Below are 21,044 nucleotides of genomic sequence, written 5' to 3'. Positions count from 1 at the left end.
CACAGTCAACCCATCCCACAGCACGACCATGATCCCATCCCAGCAAGGAGGAGCACCAGGACACCTTGGGAACAGGCTCCACCTGGGGTGGAGGTGAAGGAGGATTCAGAGTGAAGGAGAAACCACAAATCAAGGCACATGGAAGGAAAGTCTCTATGAGGTCAGTGCCAGGGATCTCCTTCTCTGGCAGCCCAGGATGGCCATTGCGCCATCACCCTGTGTTTCTCAGGTGCCCCCCAGCAGCAGGACTGTATCTGAGTAACCACCATGCAGGCCACGCTGAGACTGGAGTCCCTGCTTGGAGATAAGCACCTTCTACCCCTCACAGGAAGGCCTCACCTGGCAGTTGACATCCATCTTCCCGTTGGAGAGGAGGTACTGAACAACGTCGTAGTGCCCCTTCTTGGCAGCCAAGTGCAGACACGTGGAGCCCTCCGCATCCTGGACACAACCACAGAACAAGCGCTCAGGAGACGCTTCCCTCCCTTCCCAGCATTTCCCATGTCTGCACAACACCAGCAGAGCTTAGGAATAGCAGAGAAGTTCACAGATGGGGCAGAGGACTCAAAAAGCACCTGTCCTGTTGCCAGGAGGGGAGAGAGCAGCAGCAACCAATGCTGGCGTGGAGCACAGGGAGCTTCACACAAGGCTCAGAAGTGCAACCTATGCAGAGTAGGAGGCTGAGAGTGCAAATGCTACAGGGAAAGCACCAGCCCCAAAGTCTAGCTGACTGGAGCTTCCCTTCCACAGCAGACCCTCTCCAACCCTTCTCTATGTGCTGGAGAGCCAAGGGGAGGCAGAACCCCTTGGAGAGGAAGTGCAGGGACAGGACAAGGGGGAATGGTTTTAATCTGAAAGAGGGGAGATTGAGATGAGATCTTAAGAAGAAATGTTTTGCTGTGAGGGTGGGGAGGCCCTGGCCCAGGTTTCCCAGTGGAGTTGTGGCTGCCCCATCCCTGGAGGGGTTCAAGGCTAGGTTGGATGGGGCTTGGAGCCCCTGATCCAGTGGGAGGTGTCCCTGCCCATGGCAGGGGGTGGAACTGGATGAGCTTAAAGGTCCCTATGAACCCAAACCATTCTATGATTCCACGAAATCCCTTACAGGGGCAGAGTTTGCGCTTCACATCAGAAAAGCAGTCTTGTCTCAACCTGAAATGCACTGATCATACAATTTTTTTGCTGTTTTTTATTAGCACAAGGCCTTATCCCAGCAGGCAGCAGGGCCAAGGGGTGTCCTGAACAGGGCTAGGAGCCTCCCAAGACACCAAGTTCCCAGCATATCCACAGCCATCTGCCGAGATAGGAGATAAAAAATGGGTTGTGAAGGTTGAAAGGAAAAACGTGTTCAGGAACTGAGAACACAGGGCCTGGTGGAGATGGACAGGCTGTGAGTCATGACACTCACACTAACACCAAAGGTCTTGTCTGATTTTTATCAGGCATTTATATCCCAAGAGCTTAGCACACAGCAAGGCCCAGAGACTAGGAAATAAGGAGGAGGAAATGAAAGACTGAAAAGCCAAAATGACTCCTTCCTTCCTGCTGAGCCCTTGGAAGCAACGCCAGAGGCGAGAGCTTTCAGATGCTGCTTAGCAGAAAGCACAGCACAGGGCGAGGGAGCAATGCTCTGACAAAGACAGGACGTCTCAGGCATCTTAGGGTAAAGAAGGGGTTTCCACTGCCTCTAAGTGCCTGTCCCATCTGAATAATGCCAGTTTTCCCCTTAGATTGGTACGAGCCAAGTGCCACTTCTCAACCGTACAGAAGGCAGGCATATTTTAAAATAAAGCCTCTACTGGTTTTGAGTGAGGCTTTTGTGTCAGGATCGAGAGCCCCAGTGTCCGAGAGGCCCCCACCCTACCCTGCCCTCAGCATCCCCTCCTGGGGGGCTCAACATGCACCCACAGCCATTAACATTCAGATTTCTCATCAAAATGGCTGGAGAGGGATTTCAAACTGCAATGCTGCTGCTTTCAAACAGATGACTAATTCAGTGCAAGAAACTAATTAACATAATAAACTAGTCTAGACTTCAGACATGATCTCAGGCTTCTAATTTGCTTTTGCAAGCTCAGGATTTTTAATTTCCCTTTAACTTTAGAAATAAAACCCCTCTTCTCCTACACACAACTAAATCAGGTGAGAGACATCCGGATTGCTCCCAGATGCTCAGGACAGTGGCCAGGATGAACCTGGCCATGCCTGTCCTGTTCTTTCCCCATTCCCAGCTCAGAACCAGGCTCCCAAGGATCCATTTGGGGCTTGAGCAGCACTTGACATCTTGTGCAATCCTGGCCCTGCTGACTCCTTCAGCAAAAGAGCATCCCAGCCCTGCCACATTCCCCAGCAACAGCAGAGGAGCGTGCCAGCAGCAGCAGGTTGTAACAATAAAAAGTCCACGTGGGGAAGGTTCCTGCACTCCAAACAGCATCTGATTTATGGGGCTAATAAATGCTCTGCGCATTTTCCAAGATTGCAAAGCAACCAGAGCACGCTAAAGGCAAACAGACAGCTGCAGTTTATTGTATTTGTTTAAATTAAGGGGGAGTTTAAAGATGGGGTCCGATTTTGCCACTACGGCGTGATGGCAAGAAACTGCACATCAGGCCTTTGGAAAGTAAAGCCTCTGCTGCTAGTTCTGCTGGCTCAGAAAGCACCTAATTACCAGCCCATTTTAAAATGTCACCCCAAAACTCACATTATTAGAGTCTATAGCGAAGGCAACTCTGAAATCACACTCCAAATTCACCGCAGTGGATTGGTGACACTAATACTTAGTGGCCCCACTGGAAATCAAATGCCCACTACATTCGGTGCCACAAATTGATGTAGCAAGTGGCAGCACTTCTCCCAGACTGCTTACAGCCAGGATACTGCATCATTAAAAAATTACTCCTGATAACCACAGCCTTGCCAAGCCTTCATGCCCAAGACAAGCAACTCCATTTCCCCTCTGCCTGTGCATTTCCACTCAAGACTTAAAACCTATCAAGAAAGAAACAATGGACAGAGGCTTCTCTGGAAAAAAAAAGGATAAGGAATGAACTGCTACCTTAGGATCTACCAGCGCTCCAGCCTTGATAAGGTATTTCACAGTTTCCAGATGGTTGTTTTCTGCTGCTTCCATCAGCGGGGTCCTCTGGTCTTCAGAGCAGGTGTCGATATTAGCACCAGCCTGGTAAGAGGCCAAGGCAAACACAAGGACAATTATAACCATTACTGCTCAGCAGAGGAAGGATGTGGGAGCAGAGACTTAATAGCAAGTGTTTTTCCTGAATTTAGCCATATTAAGTGATCGTGTGTGCTGAAATAAAATCAGGAAAGAAGACAGCCCAACTTCACCTGGTTTGGAAAGCAGCACACACTGCCTGCCCTCTCTCCTGCCTTCTACTACCAGTAGCCAAGGTGCACAGAAGCCAACAGCTGGTATTAAACAACTGTTGTTGTTAATGCATTTTTTTACTGCTATTTTCTGGGTGTTGTTTGTGTAACAACTTGGAAAAAGGAGCCATCTCTTTTTTCCAACAGTTTTGTTTTCCCCAGTATATAAATTCTATGGACACAATGAACAGAACAACCAGCCTGTCCCAACATGCCAAGCAGTGGAACAAGGTGCTGATTACGACAGAGGTAGAAGCTGTAGAAAAATGCTGGTGATTGGTTAACTATTGCTGCTGAAATCCACCGTGACGTATCCCTGAGCTTATGTTCAGCTCAACATGGAGTGCTTCAGACTAAAATGCACTTTGGACTAGCCTGGAGAAGAGGAGGCTGAGGGGAGACCTCATTGCTCTCTACAACTACCTAAAAGGAGGTTGTAGAGAGGAGGGAGCTGGGCTCTACTCCCAGGTGACAGGGGACAGGATGAGACAGGTTATGGAGCTCAGCCAAAGAGTAAAAGCAGGCAAGATAGGTGGCGCAGTAATGTTTTAGGGAAAAGTAGGATTTTAGAATCATAGAATAACCAGGTTGGAAGAGACCCACCAGATCATCGAGTCCAACCATTCCCATCAAACATTAAACCATGCCCCTTACCACCTCATCCACCCGTCCCTTAAACACCTCCAGGGAAGGTGACTCAACCCCCTCCCTGGGAAGCCCATTCCAGTGACCAATGACCCTTTCTGTGAAAAATTTTTTCCTAATGTCCAGCCTAAACCTCCCCTGGCAGAGCTTGAGGCCATTCCCTCTCCTCCTGTCCCCTGCCATTTGGGAGAAGAGGCCAGCTCCCTCCTCTCCACAACCTCCTTTCAGGTAGTCTCAGGTAGAGACCCATTGGTCTCAGCCCAGCACTCCAGCCTGTTCAGATCCCTTTGGAGCCTCCCTACCCTCCATCAGATCCATGCTTCCACCCAGCTTAGTGTCATCCGCAAACTTGCACTCGATGCCTTCATCCAGGTCATTGATAAAGACATTGAACAGGGCTGGACCCAGCCCTGAGCCCTGGGGAACCCCACTTGTCACTGGCCTCCAGCTGGAGTTAACTCCATTTCCCACCACTCTCTGGGCCCTCCAGCCAACCAGTTTTCCACCCAGGAGAGCGTGCGCCTGTCCAGGCCAGAGGTGACAGTTTCCGAAGCAGAATGCTGTGAGAAACTGTGTCAAAGGCTTTACTGAAGTCCAGGAAGATACATCCACAGCCTTTCCCTCATCCAGCAGCCAAGTCACTCCGTCATAGAAGGCGATCAGGTTAGTTTGGCAAGACCTGCCTTTCATGAACCCATGTTGACTGGGCCTGATCACCTGGTTCTCTTGCATGAGCTTCATGATAGCACTCAAGATCACCTGCTCCATGACCTTCCCTGGCACTGAGGTCAGACTGACAGGCCTGTGGTTTCCTGGGTCCTCCCTGCGACCCTTCTTGTAGATGGGCACCACATCAGCCTCCAGTCCAGTGGGACTTCCCCAGTCTTCCAGGACTGTTGGAAGATGATGGAAAGGGGTTTGGCCAGCACATCCGCCAGCTCCTTCAATACCCTTGGATGAATCCCATCCGGCCCCATCGACTTGTGGGTGTCTAGTTGGGCTAGCAAGGCTCTGACCACCTCCTCTTGGATCACGGGAGCCTCATTTTGCTCCTCTAGCTCCTGGGTTCGTACACAGAGGGAACAGCTTTCTTTACTATTATAAAGACTGAGGCAAAGAAAGCATTAAGTACCTCAGCCTTTTCCTCGCCCCCGTCACTGTTGTTCCTTCTCCGTCCAATAGGGACTGTATGGTCTCCCTAGTCCTCCTTTTATTATTTAGATATTTATAGAAAGATTTTTTGTTATCTTTCACAGACTTTGCCAATCATGCACATTGCTTCCAGGTGCCTCCCACTGGATGCATTTGTTTTGATTGTTTTTTCATAGCCAGAGCTATTTAAACCAGGCCAGAGAAGAGCCATTTCAAGTTTAACAAGCTGGGGACATTCCCAGCCAAATACCGTGGTATCTCAGCAGCCAGACATCAGGGAAGAGACAAGATGAAGGATTTTGGAAGCAAACCAACCCTACTGATACTGCGTTCAAACTGTAATGTCTTGCAAATTTTGCTCCTTTTACTCATACAAGTCACTCTGTTGTCTTCTTGTGCAGTAACTTCAGTGAGAGCAGCAGGGTAGGCCCAGAGCTGCATCTTCAAACAGCATTTTGAAAGCCTGTGACTCCAGATGCTGAAATGCAACATCCCAGCAGGCACTTGTTCAAAGACATGGCATTGCCGCTTTCTGAAAAGCCCTTTCAGGTTTCCCCATCACACAGGGCAAATAAAACACACTGCTAGTCACTCCAGGCGCTGTATGCCAGTACAAAAACCACAAACTATAACCTTTTCCATCATTCTTTTTCCTTCACATCATCTGGAGCGGGTTCAACAAGAGCACCCCTATGTCTTTAACCATCTTGCCTCCATTAGGATCCAAATATCAGACAATAAGCCAGACTTGCACCTTTCCTTCTCCCCTTTTCACATGCAGGACATTTGCACTGTAGAGGAAAATCCTGCTGGAGTTACTCAGGCTTCGACAGAAGGGAACACAGAGTCTGCTTCCAGGCTCCAGAGCCTTCCTGCCTCTGTTACAAAGAGCAACGTAGCAGCAGCTCGCAGACGGCCTGCAGCCCGCCTGCAGGGGCACATCTGGCAGTGCTAGGGGTGCTCAGGCACACGGTTCCCACGTGCTCCCCAGTGCCCTGCATCGAAGCTTCGCGTGCTCAGCACCCAGACAGTGCAGCTTTCTTGGGGAGCAGCCTAGAAACACAGTTTCAGCCATTTCCTCCAAGATCTCCTGTTACTCTACTGCTCCTCCCTTATCAAGCCCTGAGGACGAAGAGGGTTTTTTATAGAAGGGATGTTTCACTGCTGATTTCCAAATGTGCTTTAGGCATGTGGGGCAGGAGACTAAAAACCACAGAAAATTGCTCGTACAGAAGAATGTAAGTGGATACAGACCTGAATCAGCATATGGCAGATGTCCACGTGGCCAGACTCAGCAGCAGCATGGAGAGGGGTTCTCTTACTCTGAGTCTCCATTTTAAAATTAGGGTCAATTCCATCCACTGAAAAACAGAGCAGAGACGCTTTCAATCACGATTCAGAGATCAGAGAAAAGTGTAACGGGAGAACCAGGTCCCAACTAAAAGCTTTTAAAGGATGAGTCTCCAGCCCATCCTCAGCCCTTCTCACAGCTCACTACACGTTCAAGCCAGACAGCTCTCTGGGTATTCCCACATTCATTTGATACGCAACAGCCCTCAAACCAAAAGCTTCAGAAACATCATGGAATTTAATACCTTTAAGGCATTATAATTTCTCCACAGCCAATCTCCCTCAGATGCAAGATTCCCAATCTCTAAATGCAACAAAATGAAACAACATTGGCAACAAGACTTACAGTAATAGGACAAGCAGAAATAGTTTTAAACTAAAAGAGAGGAGATTCAGACTGGATAAAAGGAAGACGACTTTTACGCTGAAGGTGGTGAGACATTGGCCCAGGTTGCCCAGATTGATGGTAGACGCCCCATCCCTGGAAACATTCAAGGTTGGACAGGGCTCTGAGCAACCTTATGTGGTTGAAAATGTCCCTGCCCATGGCAGGGCGGTCGGACTGGATGGGCTTCAATGCTCCCTTCCAAACCAACCGAATTTATATCATTACAAACACCATAAAAGGACAGAAAGGAAAACAAACGCTGTTTAAAGCAACACAGAAGCTGGAAAAAACTAAGAATCAGTACTACCTGGCCTTTTTGTCTCAGTGCTATTAATGGCAATTAACATTAGCAATCCTCTTTACATCATGCAAACACAGGGCTACAAAGTGGATGAAGCTTCTCCTAACACAAGCTCAGGATCTGGCCAGCGATTCTCACAGCTGTGCAAAGACTGACAGCTGATGATGACAGCCAGACAAAGATGTCTGGGCTTGATAACATGTTGCATATGATAAGGCTGTAGTTAAATATCAATGAATAACATTTTTGTGCTACTGAGGACATTAACAATGAAGCCAACCCTTGCTAGAAGGAAAAAAGAAGAATCTGATAAATGAGAAGAACAGAAAACATCCAAAAATGTACTGTGAAGTACTGGAATGGAAACAAAATGAATGCAAGGAAACATTGTGTCCTTCAAAGGGGGAGATTCCTTGGGAATATTTGTTGGTAAAAACAAGCTCAGCAGTCAAAGTCATCTGGTGACAAAAAACTATGTACCCCCAAAACAAACCCTGGGTATGGAAGGGCTCTTCCCTTCTGCTCTTTTGCTGATGGGTCTCAGCTTAAGCTGACATCCATACTTTTTCATCTCTGCTGGATGCAAATACTATCCCACTGCATGGAGAGGTGAGGTTCTGTTGGGCTAGGAAAACCACACAGAAGCCATTCGGGGACAGAAACAGCTTTTCTGGATAAAACCGTGCCCAAATGCAGAAACAAGTTGGGAGCAGGTCCACATCTCACAGAAAGATGAAATCATTTCCAGTGATGCATCACTTGCACAAGTGGCTTTCTCCTCCAGCTCCATTCGGAAAGGGCAGTGGGGAATGTAACGTGCTGCCTCGCTGGGAACTGGGCACTGGCAGCTGCCTGGCAGGAGATGGAAGCCACTGCCAGCCACGCGATGACCTGGGAAGGAGTCACCTACCCAACATAAGCAGGACTTTCTGCAGCTCTCCTTGCCTCGCAGAGAAGTACAGCTGCTTCGGATGGAACCGTAACTTCTTGGGTCTGCAGAAGTGGGGAAAAGAGTCATAATTGGTACTCACTGAAGAACACTCCCAGAGTTTCACCCCACCCCACTGCTACCCCATGTGCATGACAAAGTCTGTTCCTATGGTTCAGCTCCAGAGTGCCAGTAAAATGTAAGTTTCCAGAAGGAGGTCTTAAAATTCCCAGCTCCAACCACAGCCAGCCTTGTCCTCATGCAGGCTGCATCTATTCAGTGCCACTCATCAACAAATTCTGGGCCTTATTACTGTGAACGACAACTTCTTGAAATTAGCGCTGTGGTTGGAGGGCCAGAGAGAAACTGAATCCTCTGGCTGAATCAGTAAGACTATTAGAGCTGCAACCGCTCTCGATTCAGTAATCTGTTGGAGGTGACAAATGACTGAAGTGAACACAAAAAGGTCAGAGTGGAGCCAAAATCCAGAGAAGCTAAATCTCAGTTTACTCCAGGTTAAGCAAGTTCATTGGGAATTGGAGAGACCCAGCGGTCTCTTTCTTACTTTTCGGAGTCCAGGGCAATCAGGGCACTTTCCAGAGTTTCTTTAACTGGTCCCTGGGTCAGGCTAGTAGTAGGCTTTGGAAAAACTGAAGACCCAGCCATGTCAAACCCCTCAGCAGCTGAACCTTCTGGCTTGTCTTCCTCTGACAACCGCGTCCCAGGGCCACTGAAGAATAAAAATGAGAGACAGCCAAAGCACAGCCATTAGAAATACACACCAGTGTGCATTTTATACCAAAGAAGGATAGAAAATGGATTTTAAGAAGATAATATGTGAAATTGAAACACAAACCAATGTATTTTACAGCCTCTTCGCTAAGAATTTGCCCCCAAAAGGGGCAGCACTGCCCTGCGATTACATTTTGATGCACTGTGTGCTACAGTAAACCCAGGACCATTGGTTAAGTCATAAAAGCCACCAGAACAAGATCAGATAAGACAAGAAGCCGGAGCATTGTTCAAGGTAGGGATCGCTTGATTTGTGTCTTCCTCTGCGTTTTGATGCTCTCTTTATACCTGTGCCCACTGATGCTAGCTGGGTACTACACAAACCTCCCTGTCACTTATTAGACACAGTTACATCAACCCATTCCACTGTTATTCCATCCCCAACAATAAGAGGAAAGAATGGGTTTAACTCTAAACCCTTCCATAGCCTGTGCCCCAGCTCACCCTGTGGCTGCTATGCTCTTCTCCAACACAGCAAGCAACACAAAACACTTCCAGACTCCTGCAGCTAAGCCTGGCTTGCCAGAGCAGGAGCAGAGAGCCCTTTGCTCCATCAGGAGCAGCACAAGTGTTCAAATGCAAAGCACGGCCTGGCGTAAGGTTTGAGACCACCACGTGCTTCCAAGCTCACCTCCCTGTCGTAGTGTCGGCCCTTCCCTCCACAGCCGCTGGTTTCTGCTGCTCGTAGGTCAGCGACACCGTTGAGGTTGTGTCTGCTTTTGCTATTGTCACCTCCTTTGCCTTGGAGGCCTCTTCGCCGCAGTGCGGGCAGTAGCTCATGTCGTTGACCTGGGAGGCACAGTTCTTGTGGAACCGGTGGGAGATGCTGCTCTCCGGCTGACACTCCATGAAAGTGCCCTAAAAAAGCCAAAGAGAGGAAATTCACACCTCGGTCACTCCGTGCTTTACCCGTTCTACATCCTTCATCCACAGATCTCTTAAACACTTCATTCACCACCACTCTTGTCCCTGGCGCTTCCAGTACAGTAAGCAAGCACTGCCATTTCTTTAGACGAGACAAACCCAAGGTAACAGGGAAAAAACTCGCTTAGTTAGAGACTGCAAAGCAAGTTCTGAGATTGTGCTTGGGAAACAGAACCAAGAAGTCCCAATTTCAAGCTCTTTCCTCTAACATTTCAAGTTCTTATGTTTCGAGAAGTGCCAGTGTACTGTAAGGACACGCCCAAAACTGCAAAAAGAGAACTTCAGACCTATGTGCTGAGCCACCATTAAAACTACCCGAGAAAGCTGCACACAAACCAGTCAAGGATATACAGGAAGATAATTAAACCAGCTGCTAACCCCAATATAACCTATAGTATGAGAACCCTCTGCATGCACCAGCCTTGTGTGCTGTTTAATCCCAATGATGCAGCCGACTGCTCATTCAACAGACCGGTGTAACTCTTCTTAAAACTACTTTCCCCCTCCAGCAAGGTCCTTCAAACTGAACTGAAGGCAGCCCAGAACTCACCGCTCTGTGGTATCAGTGCTGCCTAAAGCTCTGCTGTCCTCAGCCTTCATAAGGTCTGATGGCACAGACAAACGCTCCCAGTCTCACCTGCATGAACTGATGTGCCCCTCAGAGATGTTCAAGAATGTAACGAAAGGCTGGTTAAAAACCCATTCTTATCCTAAACTCTTATCCTCCCCAATAATCTAATCAACTCTATTTCAGCTTTGCAAAATGTATTTAAGTGGTTTGAGGGTTTTATCTATTAAATGATCTTTCACTCAGCATGGAAACCCAGAATGGCTCTGTTTATTACAGTTACAACAATGTTTGAGACGACTGTAGCACCTTTCATTGAGCCATCTTGGAGAACACGAGCATCGGACAACTGAGCCTCCCCATCACCCTGCAAGGCCCTCAACTGGTGTTTTTCAGCTTTACCAACAGGGAAATGAGGATGCCAATGACTTAAAGGACCAGATCAATGCTGTTAAAAGCCTTGGCAGCAGAGGTGGGTGTCTCAGGACAGCTCAAACACTGCCTTGTTTCAGTGCCATCCCTCAGGTTCCCTGCCTAACCCCTCATGAGCAGGAAAAGGACAGAACCACTTATGTACTCAGAGTCATTTACAAACCAAGCAAATGCAATTTCTGATGTGACTGATTTGTACAGAGAAAGAAAAAAACCTTTGTTCCAAAGAAATTCGTAAGGCAAGACTTGGACTGTGTGAAATCCCAGTGAAAATCCTTTAGGAACACCCCTTGGGGTCTCCAGGAAGATAAAAGGGGACAATAGCAGCTACCCTCACACACATTTCTGTTGAAAACACCATTTGATGTGCTGTGGAACGAGCTGGAGCCGATGCCAGGAAGTCAGTAAACCCCTTTAAGTACCATCTCCACCTTCAGCTATTCCAGCTACTGCGACAGGTACCCCCTCTTCCCTAGATCGAGAGCACGGACTTACTGCAGTGCAAAAGTATCCACAGCCAGGGCAACACTGGTGTTTCACCATCCTCCCTCTATGGTCCTCACACAGCACCAAAAGTTGGACTTTGTTAGACGGGCGCATCAGTTCATACTTAACCACACTGTTTGTGCATCGGCCCAGCTGGAACAGGAGAAATTAAAGGAAATGAAATTACTGGAGACCAAAACACTCCCTGTGCTTGTGCGGAAGAAGAGTTTGCACACTGCCTCGATGAACCCTGGCTTTTTCACAGTAATTCAGTATTGGTAGTGCAGCAGGAAGCTGTGAAAGCCGCTCTCACAGGAAGGAATGCATCATTTACTAACTTACATACATGTGGACCCCGAGTCATTTGTTTCCTGCGAGAATAAACATCTTAACAGGAACCACACACAGGCCAAGCAGCAGCAGAAGGGGCAGCCCCAGGGGCCTGACTTGTACCACACGCCTTCTCCTTTTGCCAGGAAGAGCGGGTGTCAGTGACCAAATGAACAAGACCCTACGCACTAAATCTTGTTATCGTTCAAAAGTATAAATCACAGGAAGATAAAGGGAAAAATAATTGCTCGCTGTTGCCAGCAAAGTTATCGTCTGTACTGGTTCCAGCGCTGGCCCCTGCCCAGACCACAGGGATGAACGGCCAAGCCTTCACGAGAGCTCAACCACAGCCACATTTTGAGTGTGTTTTCCAAAGGATTTCACCCACATAGAGCTCTGGGCTTAAAAAGCTGTCTTCTCCTACACCACCTGTCTGCTAAGGACAGCAGGCTCTGTACTTGGGGTTCACTTTTCCCAATCAGCACTTCTCGCCCTGCTGGGTCAACAGGATCTGCGTCTCCTTCTGCTGCCCCATTCCTACATCCACCCCATTTTTACACCCCAGTTGCCACCTGCTAGCTTGCTGTGACACTGTTTGGGTTCTGCAAGTTCCTCTGGATAAAGACCCTGCTTTCCCCAGTGCTTAGCAAAAGACATTATAAACTAGAACCAAAGGTGAGAGGTCCCCGTCCTCTCTGCAGGGCTTACGAGCAGAGGAGCCGGTCAGGAACATGGTGCTCAGCACTGAGAAACATTCCCTCTGGCCTAACTGCAGGTTGATTTGTTGCTTTTTCTCATCAAAACTAGCCTTTCTCTCTACTTTTTTTAAACTCCTCTTCTCCTGTACAATCAACACCCTTACAGAGAGCAGATTTTAAACTAGGCTTATCATTCACCCCTTGCATCTCTGAGTCGACTCACTCAAAACCCAACCACAAAGTCTGCCTGTGGTTGCGACACCTTGGCTGGATCACTCAACATCGCCACAGACCCCAGGGCCGCAGGAGAGGAGAACAGCACCGATTTTTACCGAGGAAACGTGATTAACACGTGACCAGCTGCACTGTCCATGTGAGGATGCCCCGGTGTTATTCTGTCACATTCTATCATTTGTCAAAAACTCTAAAAAGTACGAAATGATTAATCGTTATTTTCCAACCATTAGAGAGTGCAGCAGGGTGCTTGGAATTATTTATAACGCTCTCCAAGGACACGGCAGTCTGAAGAACCCACTGTTCACACATATAATAGCCTTATAACATCTATGAGTCACTTATCCCATTACAAAAAAGAATCTATCACAAAGCATAGCCTTTACCATTCCTTGCTCTGATTTATCCAGGGACAGCTCTGTCAAAGCACCATATACTCAAGTAGGAACTCTTCCCTACACTTTTTGTTTACTTAGAAACCCTGGGGTTCCCTCTCTCCTATCAGGCTCCAGTGTAATGCATCTCTCTGTAATGCATCAATTCTGCCATGCTTTGAAAATCACTTTCTCTACAGGTCCAAGTACAAACAGAAGCAGAGCTGGGCTGCAAATCTGATTATCCCTTTCTCCCTCCATCCAGCCTTCTTCTGAGATCCTGTAGAAGGACTAGGGATATTCTCAGTCCATGTCCTACTACCAACAAAACTACGAAAGTGCTGCAGTGTGACTGCAGCTCAGCTAAGGCTTAGAAGAAACCCAAGTGCCTCCTCGTAAAAGTAGGATCTACCCAGTCTGCTCCTGTCCTGCAGTCTCACATCCTAAGCTCTGGAAGGGAGTCGCTTCTGCCACTTATTTCCATCCTTCTGGAACCAGCAGAGCCAAATCAGCCCAGCTGCGATCGACTGGAAGGCATCAAGCGTGATCATTTTCAGCCAGCCAGGCCTGGAGGCTGCAGAGGGTTGCCAGGACATAGGAAGCTTTGTAACAGAAACCTCTTGGGGAGGAGGAAAGAGGAAGGCTGGGACGGACTGAGCCAGCGGAGGGCATGCCAAGTTCTCAGAACTCAAGAGCTGGCAATGGAAAGGTTTGCATCAGCTCCTTCGTAGTCAAGGGAAACCAGCTCCAAGCTTCCTCTGATTGGATTTTCTCAATGAGATGCAGGCTAACGTTTTGGCCTACTTGGCCTGAAGTGTGCCTGTTACATCAACTTGATGCAGCCGCACAAGCCAGGATGAGCAGGAGAGATCCACCCAGGGCCTCTCGAATGGCAGATCACACCACCTCCTCCCTTCCGAGTGGCTTCAATCCGACTGTGCAAGACACACAGAGTGCTGGAGCCCTCAGCAAGTAAGGTGTTTGCCCTGCCATTCCCAGTCTAGCAGGACACCGAGTCCCTGCGTGACCTGACACGTGTACCTGACACAGCTTTTTATTCTTTGTGTCTTTGCCCTCAGCAGAAAAGTCTGCAAGAAGCTGAAAGACAGTCTCCTACCTCGTTATCCACACTTTCCGTGGCCATGCACTGGTTGTTGGCTAGTGTGGTGATCTCTCTGCTTTTGGGGGTTTCCATTCGACAGCTACAGAGGGGGACTTCCTGCAGACCATCCACTTCCATTGCTTCAGGACCGTTGGAAAGACCTAGGGTAAAGAAGACCAGTAAATTGGTTGTGAAATTCTCTTCCAGGAGAAAGGATCAGCCATGTGCTGCGGCATCTGCTCATTCCATGTTCTGAAATGTTTTCAAAGCATTATCTAAACCCTGTAAAAAAGATCCGTTTCCTACATCAGCTGGAGTTGGCAAATGCATCCTGTGCTTAGATTCCAAGTCCAGCTATGGTACAGGTGACCATGCTGAAATCAGGAACAGTCAGTTAACAGCAGTTTACTCTCAGAAAACCTCAACCAGAAAAATCGATGAGGAGACACAAATTTTATCAGCCTGTCTCCTCCCCACCTGCCCCAAAATGTTGCTCTCTGGCACTGGAAAATTTGTAGGAAACCTCCTGGAGTTGGAAATCTGAACAGTTAGTGGAGCGTCAAATTAAGAAGATCAGGAAAACACCAACTTCTATTTGCAGAGTGTTATTACACAGACAGGAAACCAAATTTCCTAGGACTCAGCCAACATATACTTATTTGTTTCGGAAAGAGAACAAACCAGGTAAAAGAAAGCAGCAAGATGCTCAGATGTTCTTGTCTTCTCTTCATTTCTTTCTCTCAGCTTTTGAGCATTTTCAAACCCATTTAAAGGTGGAGAATAGCTTCTGAGAGGGTTCGCTGCCAGGCAGAGGGCCAAAACATGAATGTTCTTGTGGTTCCTCTGGATTCAACTCAATCACTAGGTTACCCATGACTGCAAAACACTGGCCTAATGACAAAGGTCTTGCTCTTAGTCCCACACTCCTATTCTAACCCTACCCAGCCCTAACATCTCTTTGCAGCGTTCTCATCACAGAAGCAAACTCTTAAACATTTGCCTTTGGACTGGTTCACCCTGAAGTGTCCCAAGCTTTCCATACCCAAGCCTGCTACAGGATTGAGTCCCAGCAAAGAAGGAAGCACGCTGCTATGTTTTAAGCATTCAAGACAAGAGCTATTTTGCTACAAAGATTCACTTCATTCCTGAGGGAGAAGGACCTGGGGGTGGATTGATAGTTGGCTGACTATGAGCCAGCAGTGGAGCAGGTGGGGCAGAAGGGCAACAGCATCCTGGCCTGCATGAGGAACATGTGGCCAGCAGGACTCAGGATGTGACCCTGCCCCTGTACTCGGTGCTGGTGAGGCTGCACCTCGAATCCTGGGTTCAGTTTGGGTCCCTTTACTACAAGAAGGATATCAAAAGATGCTGGAGCACATCCAGAGAAGAGGAACAGAGCTGGTGAAGGGTTTAGAGCACAAGCGTTACGAGAGGTGGCTGAGGGAGATGGGATTGTTTAATCTGGAGAAAAGGAGACTGAGGGAAGACCTTACCGCTGTCTACAACTACTTAAAGGAGGCTGTAGCAAGATGGGGGTTGGTCCCTGGTAGCCAGTGACAGAACAAGGGGAAATGGCCTCAAGATGCTCCAGGGGAAATTTAGTTTAGATATTAGGAATTATTTCTTTACTGAAAGGGTTGCCAAGCATTCAGAGAAGCTGCCCAGAGAGGTTGAGTCACCATTCCTGGAGGGGTTTAAAAGACGAGTAGATGTTGTACTTGGGAACATGGTCTTGCGGTGGACTTAGCAGGGCTGGATTGATGGTTGGACCCAATGATCTTAAAAGACTTCTTCCAACTGGAACCGTTCTATGATTCTGAGATTCCACTTTAGCTGCCCTGGCAGTGGAAGCACACCCCCTGCAGCATCCCACCCATGGTTATACCCCTGTCAGCCGAGCACAGGCCCCTTTCATCTTGTAAGGCGTTTCCTTTAGCCAACAAACTGCAAGACCAAGACTGGAAAAGGGACAGGATACTCCAAGACATACAAGCAGAAAGAAAGGCCTTGCGGTTTTCATGTAAAATCGTGTCATGATCTTAAAGGTTTAAGAGCTTTTCCTAGGACCATAAATCACAAAGCTCATTCATCACCTTTCGAGCTGTCACTTCCATAATCTTTTTGACATCCAGAGGTTCTGGTGAAAGCATCCCTCATTCATCCTGACCCTCCCTTGCTGGCAAACACTCCCACCTGCTCTTTGATGTGACTCTATCAAAGGGGCCAGGCAACCTTTGAAGGAGCAAGGGCAACGGACAGATCCAGGTCAGAGCAGAGGCAAGTTCAGCACTGGGCACAGTGCAAGGGTGAGCACCCAGGGACCAACGCTAGTCAAGGCTGAACAAAAAGTACACCTACCATACGAAGTGAGGCTGAGAGAGCTGGGTTTGTTCAGCCTTAAGAGAAGAAGGCTTAGGGGAGACCTCGTTACCATGTACCAGTACATCCAAGAGGATCAAGACTCCCTTTTTATGAGGAGACACATTAAAAGGCAAGGGGGAATGAGCGTAAGTTGCACCTGGGGAGATTCTGATTGGATTCCAGACAAATGTTTTGCACCATGAGAATAGTTAAACATTGGAATAATCTGCCCAGGGAGTGGTAGATTCCTCTACTCTGGACTCTTTTAAGGCTTAGCTCAACAGGGTGCTGGGCTGCCTCATTTAAACTACCTATCACCTAAAAAGGTTGGACCAGACGATTCCTGAGGTCCCTTCCAACCCAGCAATCCATGAAGACGGCTCTGGGAGGCACTGGGGAGATGCCAAACCAGCATCCTAGAGGGAATGGAGGGGGACCTCGGACCCTTTCCTCTGCACCTTCCCAGGCTGTAGCTCTCCCTATTCCCATCCCATCCCAACCCATTTCCATCCCAACCCATCCCCATCCCACCCCACTCCATTCCCAGGCAGAGGCCACCGGCTACGGCCGCCAGGGGGCAGGCAGGACCCCGGCCACACCCGGATAAACAAAGCAGGGTCCAGTTTGGTTCCCTTACCCCCGTTTTGGTTCCCTTAGGCTCGGTTTGGCTCCCTTAGGCTCCCTTGGGCTCCCTTGGGCTCCCTTAGGCTCGGTTTGGCTCCCTTAGGCTCCCTTGGGCTCCCTTGGGCTCCCTTAGGCTCGGTTTGGCTCCCTTAGGCTCCCTTAGGCTCCCTTGGGCTCCCTTAGGCTCGTTTCGGCTCTGCTCAGCCGGACTCTGCTCCAGCTCAGCCCCACTCACCTCCTGCCGGTGAGGAGAGGATCCCCTTCACCCGCAGATCCAGGGAATCCAGCGACACCTCCATGTACTCCATGCTGTTCTCCTGGCCCGGGCCCTCTCTGCCTCCCAAAGGGGGTTTGTAGGCTTCGGCACCTGGATGGGAACACGCATGTTCACACGACTAAACCCACCGTGATGGAGCAACCCAAGGAGTGCAAGGACCACAGCTCGCTCAGCCAGCCGAACGCAGGCTCCACAGCGATGGAAATGCAACATCTGGGCGTACATTGCACAACTGATCCCTCATTTCCTTCTCTGATCAGAGATTTTCCACTTAGGTAACACACAAAAAGAATAAATAGACAGGTGCTGCCTCTGAAAGGCTCATTCACCTGCTGCCGCACCACACTGGTGTTGCAAAGGCACAAGGAAGGGCTCAGTGCATCCTCGGGTCCCTGACCTGCTCCAAAGGGCTCTAGGTACACGATCCAGTTAATCGTGCACATGGAGGAGAGGAGAACACAGGTGACATCCAGATGGACGGGAGGGGAGAGACACAAAAGCCAAGTTCTGGCTCTGAGAGAACAAAGAGGCTGTTGGGAAGAGCCTGCATGGAGATCCCTTGTAGAGGGACAACCCCCACCCCGCCCCCCACCCCAAGCCTTTGTGGAGATTCTCAGTCTTTTCGCACTCCCTTGACTTCACTTTATCTGCTCGTTTGCTTCTCCCAGCCAGGCTTGGCCAAGAGACTTGCGTCAGCCAGAAGGATTGGCTGCCACCTTCAACTTTAGCGAAGCAGTAGAAAACCAGTCAGCATCTAAATTTAGGAGTTAACTCTTCGCTCTGAAAGGGAACAATGGTTCCCCCTTCTTGAGAAAGGGGCAGCCTTAGGAGGAAGAGGAGCAAGCTGGATGACTGACAAACCCCAGGCACAGCCCAGGGCCTAAAATTTGCTCTGAAGTAGCTGCAAAATCTGCTGATAAAAACAAACCTGTTTGCAAAGAATTAGCAAGCACAGAATAAACCCTTTGATGGCAATGGATGTGTGAAACCTTCATAAGGAAGCTGAAGGCACAGCTTCACTTCAGAGACTGTCCACAATTTTTTACCTTTCCTGAAGAAGAATCAGATGCAGCCTGGGCCCTCGGCTCTCCCTACCTCACAGCTTTCAGAGGACAGAGCATTGAAACCTTCTTTTGAGTGCTGGCTAACTAAGGTCAAACAAGAATGACCACCCAAAACCATGTCCACACCATGAGATGGCCAGAGTTAGCTAATTAAAAACATCGTGGTGCTTTGAGAACAGGCAGAGACAACCTGCATGTTCCATTCACCCGGACAAACATTCAAACAAAAGCAAATCGGCGTCACTCTGGGATGGTTCTTTCTTTCCCTTCTGCATCTAACCACACTCCTGGAGCTCATGGGACAGGAGTCCACACAGACATGAGTGCACAAGGCCTTTTTTGGATACTCTAAAACAGAAGGAGTTGATGAACAAAGCAATATTCCAAGGATAAAGGCACCTTCTATGTATTCTGCTGTTAAAGCGCACACACCAGCAGCTACCGTCAGTGAGATGCAAGTTCACATCGTGGGTTACCAGACAGCCCAGCCCTGGGGAGGAAGAGGAAGCTCTGCAGCCAGCCACTGCCTTACAGGCCTCGGCTCCTCACCCCTCGAAGGCCAATTTCTGTCTAGTTAAGGAACAAAATACAATTAGTTACCTAGCACACTGGCTTGTTTCTTTCTGTTCCTCCGTCTCCTCTTGCGGGTGGGTTTCAGCCATGGACTGTCCGTCTTTCCTTTCCTCTTCAGCAGCTTCTTCTTGATGCTGGACTCCGAGCTCTGAATAACCAGAGAGGCCACGGGCATATAAGGCATGTTGGCATCAGCGTCACAGCAGTCTTTTGCGCCCATGCGAAAGAGCTTTCTTGCAGCTTGAGTTATGTGAAAAGGCCTTAAGGACTGGGGGTTTGAAATCAAGTGGTGCTAAGATGTCTTTATAGCGCCAAAAAGGAAACACAAGCCCACGTGTGGGTGTATTTCCTGTCATTTCAATAGTGCATGCTTCACTTTCTCTTCCATCTCGGCTCTCACGCCACACTCATCGCAGGAGCAGCCGAGCACCTCCACACAGCAACACAAGTACGCAGGCACACGCACGTTTTGAGCTTCTCCCCAGAGTAGTTTGGTTTTTTTCAAACTGAAATATTTACATCACTCCACAGCCATGCTAGAAAATGCCAACAAAACCTGATCTGCACCTAAAGAGCCACCCGGGATGGACCTGGGGGAACCGAACTCTACAGTAGCAGACCAGTCCCCTCCCTGTGCGAGGTACAGGGTAGCACAGACTAGTTGTGCAGCAAACAGTCACACATGTATGACTCTAAAGTGGGTTTGGGGTTTGGTTTAAAAGAATACAGGTGTCTGGGGTGGGTTCTCAAAGTCAACATCATAGCAGGGAATCGGACGCCCCAATCCCACAAGGCAGTCTTCAACGCATTGATCATAAAATTCAAGTTCAAACTGAAGCTGCCAGCTCCTGATGATTATCCATCTTCCACTGAAGCCTATGAAAAATCTCCTGCTCCCAATAACTGTGACTGCATCAGGCCCTACCTTCATGGCCTACCTTGAGCGGAAGCTGATGCTGTACCATGCCCTGTTATCACAGTGAGCAAAGCTGGGCAAAGGTGGTGCTGAGCCCTCGCTCTCCAGGCCAGCTCTCCAGCGTGTCTACACTGCCCCTGACAGCCGTCCCAAGCGTGGGCTCAGTTGTGCCCTGCCACGTGGCTTACACTAATTGCATCACACTGCTCGTGGGGGAGAGGCTTGCGTTTGAGACAGTCCCTGTCTGGGGAACCGACTGACTCACCAGATATGAGCAGAGCAAAAACCACTGTCTAGGATGTGCAGATATGACTTGGGAGATGGGACCTGACTGCAAGTTCAACCCTTGGTTTAAGCTAACGCTACAGACTGGCCTTAGCCACCCAAAGAACGGAGCAGCTTCCACAGCCCCTCCGGCTTGCTCCTCTCTTGCTCCTGTAGGATCAGAGCACAAGGAATGACTCTACAGAGCATCAAAGATTCACTCAGTACAGTCACATCCACCTTCAGCTCAAAGTATGAAGAATACAAAGCCAAGAATTTTCTCAAGGTGTTGGGGTGCATTAAATGCTGGCTGCTCAGCATTTTCTGGTGCTGCAGAAAGGGAGCAAAATTCTTCACAATGAAGGTGGGGAGGCCCTGGCCCAGGCTGCCCAGAGAAGTGGTGGCTGCCCCACCCCTGGAGGTGTTCTAGGCAGGTTGGATGGAGCTCTGAGCCCCCTGATCCAGTGGGAGGTGTCCCTGCAGGGGTTTGGAACTGGATGGGCTTTAAGGTCCCTTCCAACCCAAACCATTCCATGATTATAAAGTAAAGAGGGGGGTGGGGACAGAGACAAAAAATGAACAATCACATAAATTAGAAATAATCAAGTTCTCTTCACCAGCCATGTAAAAATATAGAGTAAAACTCCCCAGCAGCTGGCGAAAATCTTGTCCTAGCACTATATAACCTCCTTGGGGAGTATCTGTCTATCTGTCCATGCATGGTTTCCATGTTTCCCTGAGGAGAGCTGCTCCTCTGGCACCTGAGGTGGCCATCAGATCAAAGTGATTTGAGGCTGTGGGCTGGGCAGATGGATTTGCAAACAACTCCACCCCAGCTCCAAAAGCCACACTGAGCTCTAGGTTGTTAGGAAAACCTTGC

General features: G+C 48.9%; 1 protein-coding gene across 10 annotated transcripts in view; it reads right to left on the bottom strand.

Moving 5' to 3' along the window:
- EHMT1 (euchromatic histone lysine methyltransferase 1) overlaps positions 1–21,044 on the bottom strand; it is a 124,250-nt gene that overhangs the window by 19,526 nt on the left and 83,680 nt on the right. For 9 of the 10 annotated variants that reach the window (XM_069873003.1, XM_069873007.1, XM_069873006.1 and 6 more), the window contains 10 exons: positions 19,012–19,132; positions 17,306–17,437; positions 14,101–14,246; positions 11,357–11,500; positions 9,569–9,795; positions 8,711–8,875; positions 8,128–8,210; positions 6,433–6,539; positions 3,053–3,175; positions 340–441 (listed from right to left, as the gene is read on the bottom strand). In XM_069873003.1, the coding sequence (XP_069729104.1) occupies positions 340–441; positions 3,053–3,175; positions 6,433–6,539; positions 8,128–8,210; positions 8,711–8,875; positions 9,569–9,795; positions 11,357–11,500; positions 14,101–14,246; positions 17,306–17,437; positions 19,012–19,132 (1,350 nt within the window). The remainder of the gene's footprint in view (positions 1–339; positions 442–3,052; positions 3,176–6,432; positions 6,540–8,127; positions 8,211–8,710; positions 8,876–9,568; positions 9,796–11,356; positions 11,501–14,100; positions 14,247–17,305; positions 17,438–19,011; positions 19,133–21,044) is intronic. The other variant, XM_069873010.1, reaches the window with a different exon arrangement.

Source organism: Phaenicophaeus curvirostris, chromosome 20 (assembly GCF_032191515.1).
Source record: "Phaenicophaeus curvirostris isolate KB17595 chromosome 20, BPBGC_Pcur_1.0, whole genome shotgun sequence".
Taxonomy (NCBI): domain Eukaryota; kingdom Metazoa; phylum Chordata; class Aves; order Cuculiformes; family Cuculidae; genus Phaenicophaeus; species Phaenicophaeus curvirostris.
Note: the sequence above shows the minus strand (reverse complement) of the source record. Positions and strands in the feature narration are given on the sequence as shown.